The sequence below is a fragment of the Lingula anatina genome, chromosome 3 (assembly GCF_051362555.1).
Source record: "Lingula anatina isolate TDL-2025a chromosome 3, LinAna3.0, whole genome shotgun sequence".
Taxonomy (NCBI): Eukaryota; Metazoa; Brachiopoda; class Lingulata; order Lingulida; family Lingulidae; genus Lingula; species Lingula anatina.
This window is the reverse complement of record NC_141769.1, coordinates 9668119-9683784: the sequence shown is the minus strand read 5'-3', so window position 1 is coordinate 9683784 and position 15666 is coordinate 9668119. Positions and strand designations below refer to the sequence as shown.

Here is a 15666-nt window from a genome sequence, read left to right as displayed (position 1 = left end):
TTGTTTTACCACAGTCCCTCAAGCCACAGCCTCTAGTTTTGGTTTCTTCCTCCATCTTTGATCCGTGTCACCGCACTGCCGTTCCATTTGAAGGTTGTGGACAGGGGTCTCATCCATGTTTTCACACTGATCAAACACAGAATATTCAACTGGATATTCACCAAATCCATAGAATTTTCCGCGTTGCATAGCCAGAACCTTTGCCATTTCTGGTAATATCTTCTTTGTCAAAGCTATGCACTCATTCAAATGTGCACTAGCACATCGTTTCACACTCTCAACTACATGTAGGCCATAGTTATCTTTCACTTCCTAGAATAATTCTTGGAAAGAAAACTCAGGAGCATCTGGCTGAAAGAAATTCTCATTTACCCTATTTCTATTCAGCTCTAGATGTAATGATTGAACCTTTTCTTTCAATTTGCTGTGTGTTGCACCCCTGGATATTGTTATGGCATGGAACTAATTGAATGCTACAACAGCAGCAACTATTCTGATATATTCCAATGCCAGAGCATCTCTTACAAGACAAGTTAGATGCCATCATTGTCTAGCTAGTTTTTCAGTAATACAGTATAGATACCCTAAAAAGATAATGAAATCATGAGAAATCAAAAAGGAAAAATGTCGTCAAAACTATGAATAATGAATTACCATGATGATGTTATTGATATTAGGTGTCAATGCCGCCATGATTTTGAGTATTTAGCTACCTTTCAAATAAACCTTTTACACAAATTTCTTAAAAACCAAATAAAAATCTATTTGAATTTGGTGAGTTTGAAATAACTTGTCAGGCCTATCAAGGAGTTATAACTCCTTGGGCCTATATAACTTTCATTCATGTTGTAGGAAGATAGTCCCGAAATAGTAGAATATCTTGAAAATCGAGCTAAATTGCTAAAAATCGCGTAATCATAAAATGCAAGTAGCAGCTGAGTTATCAATGATCTTTCAAAAAGAACATTTGAAATATTGTTTTGTAGTGTAAGGAACTTTTTAGCTGGTTTTGACATATTTTTGGAAATATGGACCCCCCCCCCCCCCCCCCCCCCCCCCGACATAATGATAAAAAGATAGAGATATAACATTTCTAACCAACATATTTCTTCTTATCATCATCGGTGACCTCAGTTTCCTTTACATCAGTTGCCAACCACTTGTAATCAATATCCTCCAGTGCACTGATAAATTTGTTGAACTTCTCATCATCGGTGCTTAGGATGAAGTGGAGCAACTTGTCTATGCGGTCGTAACTCAGAGGGACATCTTCAATTTCCTTGCTCTGTTGTGGGGTTATAACTCCAGCCGAGATAAGTTGGGTCACCAATGGCTTCCCCACTAGACGCAAATTGTCGCACAGCAATGGCCATTTTTTCTGGAGCTTTATTTTCTTGTCCAATGAGAGAAGGCGGACCATTTTTCCTGTATTTAAAGTAAGAAACTACATTATGCCATGCATTCACTTTTTAAACATTGCAGCAATTTTGGACAGACTCAGTTTTGGGGAAGGGGTGAATTCTTCACAACAAAGAGAAATAAATGTTTCATAAGTGATAATTGGGACCGCAAAAAATGAGAACGTGTTAAAAAGATTTAAGAGATCAGAACAAGTTAAAACTGCAGTTTGAAAGTCTGCCCGCCCTTCAAAGTGGCAACTTTGACTGCAGTGATAGTTTTCATACCACAAAAAAGTATTACCAAAGACTAGATTAGCTTTCTTTTGTCAATAAATTTTCCGCATCGCTATATATTATTATAGCTTGTCACCTGCATAATACTTGGAAAAGGAGCTTAAAGGTACCCAGTGCTGTCGTTTCGGTATTTTACCTGGAAGCAAATAAAATACATAATTATTTTATCACCAAATCGAATAAATTAATGCTGACTTGAAGTAAACTTTGATCAATAATTAGATATGTAGAATATTGTTCATTAAGCATACTTATTCTCTGCAATGTTGGTTTTCTAATCACATTGTTATTTATGTGTCAAATTCTGAACATTTTCACACTCACAGCTAACTTTTCTACTCTTGATGAGCTGTGCACCTATCCTTCGCGTTTCTTCTTTTTCTAATTTTCAGGCCTATATCTGTTGATACCCGTTTTACATAATCATGCTGCCCAGCTTCAATAACCAGGGGCGGATCCAGAAATATTTCCTGACAGTCTTCCATATTATATTTGGTTATCCATTTTCCATTTTTGACCGTCTTCCGACAGAAAAAATTAGATACACTTCAATGTAAACTTGAAAATCTGACCGTCTTCCGGAAGACCCAGAAGACGGCCTAAATCCGCCCCTGATAACGCACTTCAATATCAAGTCGTTTAACATTGTTCTCACATCTGTTTTATCCCATCTTTTTTTATTCATTTTTCAAACGAAATATTCACACCTGTGTAAATGGTCCGCTGGGAATGGAAGTCCTACCCATATCTATGTCAGGAATACAGGTCCCATTAGGACTTCTATTTCTAATAAGGAATGGCGGTCGGTTTCAAGAATTGATGGTTTTTACATGATTTATATGTTCCCAAAGGAAGAAAATACCACCGCACCCACCAAAGATTATTTGCAACTTGTTATTCCAGGCAAGTTAAAATACATCGTTTTATCTTGTTTACACGACGATGAACAGAGGTGGCGGGCGTGGTTATCGATCTTGCGGTAACAGTCGCAATCAGTTTTTTCGCAACCTGTCCCCCCTAATATTTTTCTTTTTTCCTGACTAATGAAGTAGATTTGCTCATTGGTCAAATGTAACTTGGCTGTATTTATAGTACATGTAGTTATATATAACTCTGTGGGCACATTTATTAGTCATTAAGGATTAGCTGGTTATCATTTGTTTATTAATTTAGGCCTATTATACATGTGAGATCTGCTGTTATTTCAAAGCAACAGTTGGGTAAATTGCACTATGCAGGGCACATGTGGCAGTACTAATGCCAAGAGAGGTAACTCTGTGGGTGCATTCCCAGAGATTTAGATCGATCCAGAGATTTAGATTTAGATCGACCTAACTCCCTGGGGGTTCACACTAAATTGCAGTCAATTCATGCACACACAAAAGCATTTACGTCTCCTCCATCCCAGTGTACCACAAACTTTCATAGTCCCATTCACAACAAGAGTGCAGGCAAAGAATATCAGTTGTTCGTGATTTGGCCAAACAAGGCTGCTTTTATTATATAACCCCACTATCCTAAATATTTTAACAATAATTACAATATAGCAAATTGTTGCCTGTAAAATGTTATGGCCTTTAATAGGGATAAAAAATATATATCAAATATTCATTAAGACTCATCATCCTAAAAATTATGATGTGACGAGTCAGCAAAAGTTATTATTTACAAACAATTTTGCACAAATTTCGTCTCGGGGTTGCAAACAGGCTGCGAGAGGACGGCAGTGTATTAGTTGACGTACGTACGGAAAGGAAGTATTTGTTTTTCACCAAAAAAAGTCCTATATCCAAGTAAAGCACCACAGTCACATAACATTTCTTGATATTTACTTCCTGATAACAGTCTTGATTGGAAGATGACGTGTCCCTTTGAGCATCTTCTGGGTCACTTGGAACTAATCAAGAGAACAAAGTCTCGTCAGAATGTAATTTGTCCTTGGCGCTAAAACGCCCTTTGTTAGGTAACTACTGCAGTTCTACATTATATTTTTAATGTCCCGTGCTTATTTGGTTTAGATAAATAGGCTAGCCGGCTTTTTAACGTCCAGGCGACATCAACAAAATAGAGATGTCTTACTTTTGCTATAATAGTATAAATATAATAACTATTAACTACATATAAATGTAATTATGATATAACAGATAAGACATATGTATTATTGAATCATATTATATTTATATAATATTATGCTTAGTCTTAGAGATATATATATAACAGAAAGCGGAAATTCAAAAGAGTTTTTAAATACTATCTTTTGTGCAAGTTACGAACTCGGTTTATTGGATTATAGGTCGCTGGAGGGTGGAGTGGTCTGTCATCTTTCACCGACTTGTTGATTTATGCTTAGTCGGATATAAGTCGGATATCAGGGGATCTTCCTACGAACCGTTGTCAGGGGTAATCATGTGGGTGTACTGGAGGGCATTTGTCTGTGTGTGTGTGTGGGGGGGGGGGGGGGGGGGGGTGCTCTCCTAGGAAGAGATAGTCCCCTTGTCAAACTGTTAAAAAGATTTAATTGGAACTATCGAATCTTCGGACCAATAAACCTCGAATTTTCGGACAATAGAAGCTTTGGACCAATGAACCCTTTTACTGAAAAGTTGAGAAAATTTTACGACTTTTTGGACCAATATGGACTATCGAAACGCTCCCATTGTACGCTGCTCGGCGGGAGTGAAGGGTCTGCCTGCATTGTACATCTCACTTTCTAATTATCTGAAATTGTGAGGCAAGCCTGGGTCCTACAATCTTTGAATTATATGCGTAATCATATTTTTGGTCATGCATTTTTGCCACAAGGCATTTCACCCTTATGAATTTCGATGATATCCGCAATACAACGACTACTACAACTACTAGTAGTGATATCGAAACCGAAATTCACATGCGCTGCCGCTTCGACTATTAAGATTTGCACATGCACTACTTAAATAGAGAACTACATTAGATATAGGCCCCTAGCTAGATACAACGGAAAAGATAGGATTTGTTAAAAATAATAAGATTATGACTTACCATCTTTCCTTAAAAGTAAAAAGGCGAATAAACACAAGATGACGTCTTGGGGCAGTTGACTTGTGAGGCCAGTAACCAAAATTGGTCTGTCTATATAGCGTCCACAAGCGACAACTGGTTGGGAAATCAGTTGATTTTTAAATATATATTTGACATGAGAGGGTACTAAGTTTGAAAACAATAGAGTGCATCAGTTTGTAGGCCAATTGAACGATAACACACCGATAAGAGAGGCAAAGGTTGTGTCCACAAGCGTCGATGTGCGTCCACAAGAATAAAATAGCAGAAAAACCAACAACAAAACATAAAAATAGTTCTGAAATGAGCTTATAATAATAATAATAATAATAAAACGAGAAGAGTGAAATGCTGTTAAAAAAGGTTTCTTGCTCTCATTAACTGAACGATTATAAAACAGAAAAAACTGTTTTAGACCCGACCTTGTTGACGCTCCTATTAAAAACGGAAGCATGCATGCGCTACTGGTGGCAGAGCGAAGAAAAACAATTCAGTTCACTGATAAGAGGGAAATGGCAGATCACAACATCGTTATAAAAGGTAAAATCTGTGAATTCAAGCATGTTTTTTTAAATATATATTATAAAATGCATACAAAAACGCACCTATTTTGAAAACCTTGAAGACTCAAGCAATATGTTGGGTGTAGTCGGGGATTTTCTTTCATTGTCAGCTAGAATACTAGCTACTTAAGACCAGAAGAGAGGCGTAACAGACGTTTGCCTCCTCCATCCAACAGATCCTAAGTGGCCACATACACAGGCTTACTCCATCAACACGAAATTAGCAAACTAACAAGGGTCGTTGCATGTTTATCGCCAGGCCGTCAGAATGGCCTGAACGGAGCATATTTTGCAGAAAACATGCCCTACTTATGATATCTTTATCAAAATGCACAAATTTGGAGGTAATTTTGCAAATTTTGAGCTTCAAAAAAACTCCCTTTTAGCTAGGTCTGGAAGTTAATAAGTTACGTGACCACGTGGCCCGGTGACGACAATCGTGCCACCGGAGGTGAGAGCCAGTTCAAGAAGCTGTCAAACTGAGCTACCACTATCTACCTGTAAGGTGACTCTTCAAACTACTGATAACAATTCATACCCATTCACCTCTCTTACCGGAGGAGGTTATATCCTTGCGAAGCCAGGTGCCTGTCTATTCAATTGTTAAACTAGCGTTTAAAATTTCGTTGATCCCAATACTGCATTCGAATGACTTTAAGGGGAATACAACTTTCTGGGAACCTAAATTCAATATAATCCGACCCCCTCTTCTCTCTAGATCTGCCCATCACGTTTTACCTACTGTAAGCGTAAGCCTAATTTTGGGGGGTAATTAATACTTAACTGATAATTTATCCTGTGGTGACGTCATTGCCTGAACTCTGACATTGGCCTGGGCATTACAATGCGGCGTGTAATGCCTTTGCACGGTTACGACATGTTTACCTCGCAAATAAAGCACTTGCTGTAAAAATATTAAGTCATAACAACAACCCTACAACTACTATTAGTAATAATAAAAACTCATCTGCCTGATGTTAATCTTAACTCCGATGCACATTTTAAGTACTTACCTAAGTCGTTTAATTTTGAAAAATTGTTAAGTGAAAACAATTTAATTAGCTTGAAAACACTTTGCTGCGTATAATAAAAATTCTGCTGTATTTCTGCCCAATCGTTCTAGAGCAAGGACATTTAAGAATAAAATGAAATTCATCCTTGATGTCATCTAAAATACATAGTTTACAGGTTCTTAATTTCTATTTGTGTCTGTTTACCTTCCAGTTTCTACAGCTACTCCCCAGTAGATGTGATGAAAGTCTAAATTAGGCAATTAATTCCTTATGTTTATGTGAAGTTGGCTAATTGAAATAGAATTGCACTGTAAAATTATCAACAAGATGTTGTACAAAAGCCATTATCTTTCACTCTTTGCTTTTTCAAGGACAGTGTAAAATTATCTGATATATTTTCGTGAAAAATAAATGACAAGCTAACTGCCTCCAGTCCATTCCGTACTCACATTACCCAATCAAAAATGTTGTGAAGCCGATCTATTCTGTATAGCACGCTGTAATATAATACAATTTTTCGAGGAACGGATTTTCAATATTTAAAAAATCTTAGCTTTCTATTAAATAAAAAGTAGGATTCTCCCGTTTTCATAATATGTACTAAGTTATTATTAGTGCTCCTTTTGACACCCATCATTCTTTTGAAAAATACCGTATGTGCCTTTCTTATATCTCTTGCCATGTTAAATCTCCATGCATAATTTAAGATATACGTACGTATCGAATACTGCGCATTTGGTGGACACATTAAAGTTACGACTTTTCAACATACTACTAATAGCAAACAATGCATTTTTTTACTTAGTTCCGTTGTATGTTTTTAGGTTTGACAAAACTTCAATTTAAGATAAGTTTTGCGTACAGACGCAGAACTTTGGTTTCAAATCATGAAATTATAATTCTTTTATATCATTTAATATTTCAGTTGAAATACCCTTTAGAAACAAATTCTCAAAGCACACAACATTTTATTTCGTGTAACGAATTAGAATGACGAATCATTTTATTACAGCAGCTCCCATTCTTTTTTTCTTAAATATTACCGCTCCTTATTGAGTTTTTCCTCAACCACGTTTTCTTCCACTTAAATCTTGCCTGGGCATACGCATGCTTCAAAATACCCTGAATGCGATCATTTTCATAAATGTTCGCGACCGTGTTTGAACTCACCTGTTTAAATATCGATATTAAACGTCATTTTAAAATACCAATAACATTACCCCATGAAATAAAAGAGATATATTTAAAAAAAATATTAAAGCCCACCAAGAACCTGACAGGTTGAGTTGAGTTACCTGTTATTACCTGGCTTGGGAAGTGCGGCGTTGTGTAATTAACAAGTTTTATTGTTAACGAGCTCTTGGGCAAGTACCGTGTGCATTTAAAATGTCAGCAATTAGTAAGCTTGTCAACTGATGACACTTAATTTGAAAAACGACGAGAAAAAGAAATGTCAGGAAGAAATGGAAAAAAGCACTTATTCTCCCTGATTGGCCCATTTAGTGGTTTCTGCTCTTCATCAATGAATGCCAGATACTTTCTTGCTTTTTTGGTGAATCCCATGGAAACACACTGAGGTATAACGAAAATTGCTCGACCCTGTTCAACACAACTTCCCTAAACTTCTCTATCTGCATTCAGCATGCATTCAGCTCAGCTTAGTGCTCAGCTTCGCATCCGAGGTCTGTTCCTCCCCCCCGCCATCCCCCCTTCAAATAATCCTGGATCCGCCCCTGCTATGTCTCGCTGCGCGGTAACAGAGATTGATCTACCACCAACTGAGAGTAAACTTGTAAACTTGTCTTGGTGAAGCTACGGATAGGAGTTCTTTTAAGCGTTTTTTTTCTTGCATTTATAGAGTTTTAAAATGCTAATTTATTATTTTTTATTCAATTTTGCGTTGTCGTGAACAGACACGACTTGGCGCCGATTTCCAATGCATTGTATTCACTGTTATAAATTTATCAACTGTTATCCTAACCATCTTAAGCTTGTGAGCGTTTGTAGGCCCTGTTTAGACCATGAAAGTTTTTGTTATGGACAGACACAACCAATAGGGATTTTAGTCATGTGACAGAAATCGACTGCATGTGATCGATGAATAATTTTTTAGTTCTTTTAAATATATTGTAATTTTGTGCCTTGACAGATAAGCGATCAAGGAAAAGTATGTTTTGATTTTTATTTATGTACTGTATTATTATAATCATTATTAGTCAAGGTCATGTGAGAGCTCTTCTGCACTGGAGATAGTATTAGTTCGCTGAGAAAAAATGGCTGCAACGGAGGACGCGAGAATATCTACGGTTTTTAGTCAAATAGAGTACTTCTTATCAATTATTAACACTACAGTGAGTTAAAACGATAACGTAATAGTTGTGTCAAATAATTTAAAAACATGTGGGGATTGTTACAAGCATATTTGCTCTGTCATCTGTTGTTGATTTGTGATTACTTGACGTAAACAAACCGATCTTTGGTTGTCATTTTTTACTCCATATATTATAAAGTCTGCTTAAATCTAAGACTTGAGGTTCTTATGATCTATTGTCTTGTATCTGATATTTTTTATTATGGCGCGACCAATGAGATATTTTTTATCTGAGCATCAGTGGTCATGAATCGTCGGTTGTTAAAAGTTGTATGAATTTTTTTTTTTTGAAAATTTCAGTACATTCTTGCCTTCGTAGCTGCCGTAGTACTGACAATATGCATTATATTCTACTTTACTTGTCGGAAAATCCAAGCAAAAGGTAAGTTGCATTCACTTAAGTTATAATGAAATGTGAAAATGTATATGTTATGTTTTGTTCTTGATAGTGGTACAGTGATCTTGTCACTGCTTCTTATTTTACGCAATAAAGCACAATTGATGCAGAGTCTACTTAAAATGTGCATTGCATCACAATACAACTTAACACAGCATGATACACTAGAAAAAAGTCCAGTTGCAAGTAAACACAGGAAACAGCCATTTCTAAGAAAAAATGTTAGGCCAAATTTCTGCAAGTGGAGTGACCAAGTTTAAAGTTTAAGCAAGTCTTGGCAATGAACGGTAAAAATCATTATTTAAGGCACACAGTATGTAGGCCACATTTAAAATAAAATCTTGAGGTTGCTCAGTATTGTATTAAGGCTCCACTGTTTATTGTCAAAACTTGCTCAAACTTAGTCACTTCATTTGCATGATTTTTGAAAATGAAATTTGACCCCACATTCATAAATGTTGCTGCCATTTTCACAGAATTTCTTTCCTGGCAAAATTTTTAAGACGTAATGAATGATGGGTTCATTGTTCATCAATATTTGGTTAAAATAGCTCATATATGGTTATTTCTTATTTATTCAAAGTAATGGTGTTTCAAAAACTTTTTGGTCCAGTGTAAATTACTAAGTTATCAATAACATTCATTTCATACAACAAAACAAATCAGTGCAATTTCATTATGTTGGGTCGCCAGCTATATTGCCAAACCTGACAATAAACAAGTCATGCCAATTTGTTTAGCTGCATCAGTGACATTTATTACCTATTTTAAATATAAATTTCACTTTTTAAATTGTCTTGTTTTCTTAGAAATCACCATTTCCAGTACTTACAGGACTCTCTTTTTTTCTTGTTTGTTGCACTGTATTGTGGTGTATTGCACACTTCAGTCAGACTGATTGATGTCCTCTACCATTTGCAAACTAACTCGGCAATTGTCTGACAATCCACCCTTAAAAAATTTTCAAAGTTGAGACAGCTTTCTGCATGTAAAATGGATGAGAATTATCCAGTTTGTTTGAAGTCATTGGAGTTCACATTTCTACCAACATCGCATTTTCTCATAATGTGAAATGGCTAGAAAATATGTAGCAAACTTACAGTTTGGTGGAAAAAAATGTCTTGCTGCCTATTTTAGTTACTGTGACTATAAATGATTAAGTCACGTATGTGACAAAATGACATCAGACATTTATTTCACAGATGCTCCAAAAATTCACATGCAGTTGTTTGTAGTTTTTATTATGTGTCGGTCTCTGCAACAAAGGAGAAATGAAAAGTGAAACTTCTACCTTTTGGAGCCCTGCTGGGTGCAGAGATAGGAAAACAGTGAAATGAAATTTGTTATCACCTTTAAACTTAAGGGCCAGGGTCCTTATGACAAGCCCATGCAAACCAGCAGGTGTAAATTGGAACCCAAAATTTGAAGCAAGTTTTTTATGCAATAATTTGTTCAAAAATAATACCAATATTGGCACTTATGTAGTCTTTGCAACATTTTTAGCATGGAAAAACAAGGGACAGGGGAAATGAAAGCACTCTTATATTCGCATCCTGAATGGGCATAAGCCCCAAACGGGAAAATCTGTAGTACTTCCTCATAAATTATTATTTGACTGCACCAAATTTTGATATACGAAGTGATGTGAAGGGCTGAGTAGTTTTATGTATTTCTATACGTAGCATCATGCTTTGTATCATAATTTTGTTTACCAAATCACCATCTCTGTGGTGTATTTGTTACAATATGTTTTCAACATAATTGCACCTGTTTTCAGGATTTTCAGGCATTCCCAGTTTAAGGGGCCCCAAATACAGATTTAGAAAGAGAGACAGATTCATGTTTTATGGAAAAAAGATTATGCGAAAGGTAAATGCTGTATATATATATATTGTAATCTGTAACAATGGGTCATGGGTCACATACTATTTGTTTCAATATGTTCTAGGTTGTGATCAGGGGTTATCTTAGAGACAGGTATTGTGTGTCTGTGTCTTCAAGTCTGTTGTGAAGTTCATCTCTGTTATTGCCAGTTAACTTGTCCAAGAGATCTTGTTTTGTTTGTGCAGTTCTTGACTGTGTAAAACTAAAATTGTTTCCATGTACCTTTCCTTTATATACTGGTAAGGTACATTTGAACTTTATTTATTAATGAAGAATATAGACCTTCATTATTGTCTGTGACATAGAAAATGGTGATTTCAGGCTTTTAACAAAGATACCATCAATCATCTGTTGATTCTTTTACAGTAATATTTTGTTATTTTATTTTTATTTTCAAAAAAAAAAAAAGAGAGAAGAAGAAGAAGCTACATTAGTATTTTGTTTACTGGAATATAATTTCACAGCAATTGCTTCTCAAATTTTGTTAGCTGGAAGCCTAAACATTTTTGTAAGGAACTAGAAATTTGAAGATTTGTGAGTTTTACTGTAAAGGGTAAAGCCCAAACTTTTTCAAAATCGATAAAGTGCATTGTTACTGTGGACGATGGGCAGTATTGACAACATTACAATTTGATAAATAATATTTTATAAAGCTATGCCCAAACAGGCTAGAAGTCTACCTTAATTTCCAGTTGTTATGTAAATTAATCTTGAACCAACACCAAAATTGGCTCACTTTCTTGTACTTCATGTTCTAGGTGAATTCTTTTACTGCCAAAAACTTAAAGATGGAAAAGAAAGGACTGAAGAAAAGGCAGATTGTGATGAAGTTAGCTAAGCAGTAAGTGCACACTGTCATGGGGAACTATACGCATATACAGTAACAGTGAAGTTGGTTTTCTTTTTGACTATTATGAACAGATGTGAAAAAATATTTTTTTTTGAAAAAGACTTCTTGTTTTTTTACCAATAAGGCATACTGACCATTCATCAGGAGCACTTGTCATGATAACAGGCTCAAAACAACATTTGTCACTGGTAAAACAAGTTTCGTCTTTTTAAAGACCACATACTTTTTTTTTTAATGGTGGGGTGCCAAAGTATAAAAAACCTTAATTAAACATTTTTCCAAATTGGAGCATTTTCAGTATATTTGAGTTTCAGGAAGTTCAACTGTTTTATGATGGTATAACAGTGAGCCACATACCCTCATTTACCTCTGTTATTGCAAGGGAAACAACAATAGTTCATACAGCTCAATAGCATGCTTGCAACTTATCGTATGACTCTTCTGCTCTCTGTATTACAGGTTTTTACAAAGGCGTGAGAAAAGCAAACCTCAGCTGAAAAATACAGAGCCACCTCAGTCATTCTTGGAGGCAGATTTGGAGGATCAACAAAGTGATCTCCTTTTGCCCCCGGAAGTACTCTTTATGCTCAAGAGTGTCAGGTTAGTGCCATTTGTATCAAATATTGACTGAACATTGTGTAGCAATTTAATAGCCTTGGTAAAGTACTTTGGAATAACAAGGTAGAGTTTTGTTTATTAATTATTGATAGGCAATTTAATGAACTAAGCATTGATGTTAAGAGAAATGGGATGTTTTGGCAGACTGACAACAAAAGGCAACTTATTATTTGTTTTTTTTTTTTTTTTTTTCTGAGGGGTCTTTATTTTCAGCAATTATTTTTTCAAATGTCACTTAATTCAGTAAAGTCCTGTTTCAGGGTGTTTGGTCATTTTGAACGCCCCATCTTCCTGGAACTATGCAAGCACATGGAATGTAAGTTTGTGGCATCTGGAAACTTACTGTTCAAGATTGGAGAGAGCGATGACAGCATTTATGTGGTGCAGAATGGAAAGATAAGGGTATTCATCACAGAACAGGTATAAAAGCAGTGTATGGAATTCATCATAATAATTATCATATTTGGCCCTAGGCTAGGTGTTTTTTAACTGGGCCACTAGTATCTGAAAAAGCCCTAGTGATGATTTTGGTAAGGAGTAATACATATTTTTGTGCAGAATGAGATAAAATGGTTAATTGCAAGTAAGAAAAGTAAGTTATTATAATAATATGATATAATTTATATTGGAAATAGTTATTTGTTGAAGAAGAATCGGTATTTGATGTTAGCAGTTTTGCAGTTCGTAGATTTAAAACTGGATCGTTGACTCTTGCAGTCCTCTGGCTCAAGTAATCTGTGTAAATCCACCAACTTACTTAATAAAGTTTATGGTGTTAATAGAAGAGTAAAAGGATACGATATAAACATTAACTGATTGTGACATTTAATTATTTTTTTCTCCCACTTTTCGTATTCAGGATGGTACAGAACACACAATTAAAGATGTGGAAACAGGGGAGAGCATTCACAGTTTGCTCAGTATTCTTGATGTACTCACGGTAGGACAACCAACAAGTGCCATTTTACATAGAATATTTGACCTTCTAAATTTGATCACTCATATCATGCCATCTTTGTTCAGCTTTATGTAAAAGATGTTTTTCTTTTCAATGGAGATAATACAGTGACAAAATGAATAATTTAAATGTCTCTGCATTAATGATATATGGACCCTTATCCTCATGTTCTCTCTAATTCCTGAAAATTATGTATGTATTCTGAGTAATATGTGTAGGATAGTTCTATATTTGCTTAGATCATTGTGCAAGGCATGATGGTTATTTTACATGTGAATATACACATATGCTGACATTGACACGTGCACACAAATTTGCACATAAACACATGTGTGAGATGGCAATGCTATTAAAAATTGCTTAACTTAAGTATAATGAGTAAGTGTGGTAGGCCTAGTTATGTATTTTAATGTATTGTTTTTTCTGGTCATATAGGGGCATCCAGCTCCTTACAAAACTGTGTGTGCCAAAGCTGCCGTAGATTCAACAGTACTCAAGTGAGTTAAATAAATATAACATGGGACCATATGAGCTGGCTTTTTATCTAAACTTTGATATTTTCTCAGAATCACGTGAAAATAAAAAATATATATATCCAAACTGCAGGAGAGAAGGAGAATATGTAATATAAAGATTGGTTTGTCATAATCTCAAAATGTTGTGAAAGACCTGTAAGTTGAAATGAAAATTTGCTTCGTTAATAAGTCCATTTTCTTGTTTCAATCTCTATCCCAGCAGCTATAGTACTTGAGGATAATATTACCACCAATATAAAAGCTTCTATTTAAGATTTAGGTTAAAATGTTTGGTGTTGCTGTTTTAGATTGCCAGCAAATGCCTTCAATTCCATCTTTGAGAGATTCCCAGAGTCCATTATCAGGATTGTACAGGTGAGAGTGCAATTTTTAAAGAGAATTTTTGGATTTTGAAAAATAATTATGATTTACCTCAGCTTTGTATGAGTGATTTTCAGTGACGTCTTCTTATCTCTCTTTCTCTTTTCATTTTGAATTTTTAAGAGCATGGTCATGTTGAAAAAGTGGGTAGCATTCAAATACTAATTTTCTAACTTAATAATTGCAGGTTATTATGGTTAGGATGCAGAGAGTTACATTCATGGCACTCCACAACTACCTTGGACTCAGCCACGAACTGATCAATCCTGTAAGTACATATAGCACTTATAGATTGTCTATTTAAATATTATAAAAAAAAGGTGTATGTTCTATTTACATAATCATCTTTGGTTGTTTAGTTACTAATAAGATTTATAAATATATATTAGATAACATTTACATATTGCAGGCTTATGCCTTAGATTTAGTTATAGTGAACTTTTTAATTGGCAATGCTAGTAGATAAAAGTTGAAATGTATGTGTTGTGATTTGCTTGGAGGTAGACCCCCTTCTGGGACAGGGCAAGCAAAACTAAAAAGAAGGGGGGGGGGTATAAAAATTTACTCTCCAGTGTGTTAAGGGCAAATTTTAAGGTAGACTGGATTAATAAAGGATTATGAGAAATTGAAAGAAGAAGGGGTATGGAAGAAAGGGAAGTAGTGATAAATGTTATACAAAACTTATACCATTATACTAAATAGTGTATGTTTACAGATTTAGTGAACTGTCACTTAATTTCTGAGTAATGATATCATAATATATGTTTATTTTGAAAGATGATGATAACAGCACATGTTGAATTTGCTTTTCTCAGATGTTCAGCCAGAAGTGGCCTCCTCGGGTATGGAAACTGCATTCATTTAATGTTATGATATTTCAGGGGCTTGGTTTTTGGAAGGAAATTTTTATCAGTGTTTTTGATGAATAATGAAAAACAAGAACTCATTTTTTCCTCATTTGAATAATTTTCCTCTCTAATGACTCAAGTTTTATTGGATGCTTGTAACATTTATTAGCTATATAATGAAATTGCTATCTTGCTGAAAGAAGCCTTTTTCAATAGAAAACCTTTCATTTCAAGCAAAGACCAGCAAAAGTGGTTGTGAAGTCAAATTTCACTTACATTTTGGGTTATATAGACCAGCATATTGATAGTTTGTGAGCACCTAAAACTTCTGAAAACCTTCAAGATGATTTTTTGTTTCTTTTTAAAACAATGAATGCTTGTGGAAAAATCCTTTCAAAAAAAAAACTTAGACCTGACAAAATATTATTTGGAAAGTATTCAAAGAAAAAAGAAAAAATGTTGAAATTGCAATAGGGAGGTCAAAAGGGCAGTTGAAAAAATAGGGAATTGCATGGAAGATTATTTGGGAATGGCTAGA

General features: G+C 35.1%; 1 protein-coding gene across 5 annotated transcripts in view; it reads left to right on the top strand.

Annotated features, from left to right (window-relative positions):
* Nucleotides 1–8520: 8520 nt before the first annotated feature.
* The window catches only part of LOC106151821 (patatin-like phospholipase domain-containing protein 7), a 37934-nt gene continuing 30788 nt past the window's right edge, over nt 8521–15666 (top strand). For 4 of the 5 annotated variants that reach the window (XM_087008572.1, XM_087008568.1, XM_087008569.1 and 1 more), the window contains exons 1-10: nt 8521–8657; nt 8978–9059; nt 10852–10943; nt 11717–11799; nt 12268–12408; nt 12687–12846; nt 13286–13366; nt 13820–13881; nt 14208–14274; nt 14468–14548. In XM_087008572.1, coding sequence (XP_086864698.1) covers nt 8580–8657; nt 8978–9059; nt 10852–10943; nt 11717–11799; nt 12268–12408; nt 12687–12846; nt 13286–13366; nt 13820–13881; nt 14208–14274; nt 14468–14548 — 927 coding nt within the window. In that variant the 5' untranslated portion in view covers nt 8521–8579. Of the gene's footprint in view, nt 8658–8977; nt 9060–10851; nt 10944–11716; nt 11800–12267; nt 12409–12686; nt 12847–13285; nt 13367–13819; nt 13882–14207; nt 14275–14467; nt 14549–15095; nt 15123–15666 lie in introns of all 5 variants that reach the window. The other variant, XM_087008571.1, reaches the window with a different exon arrangement.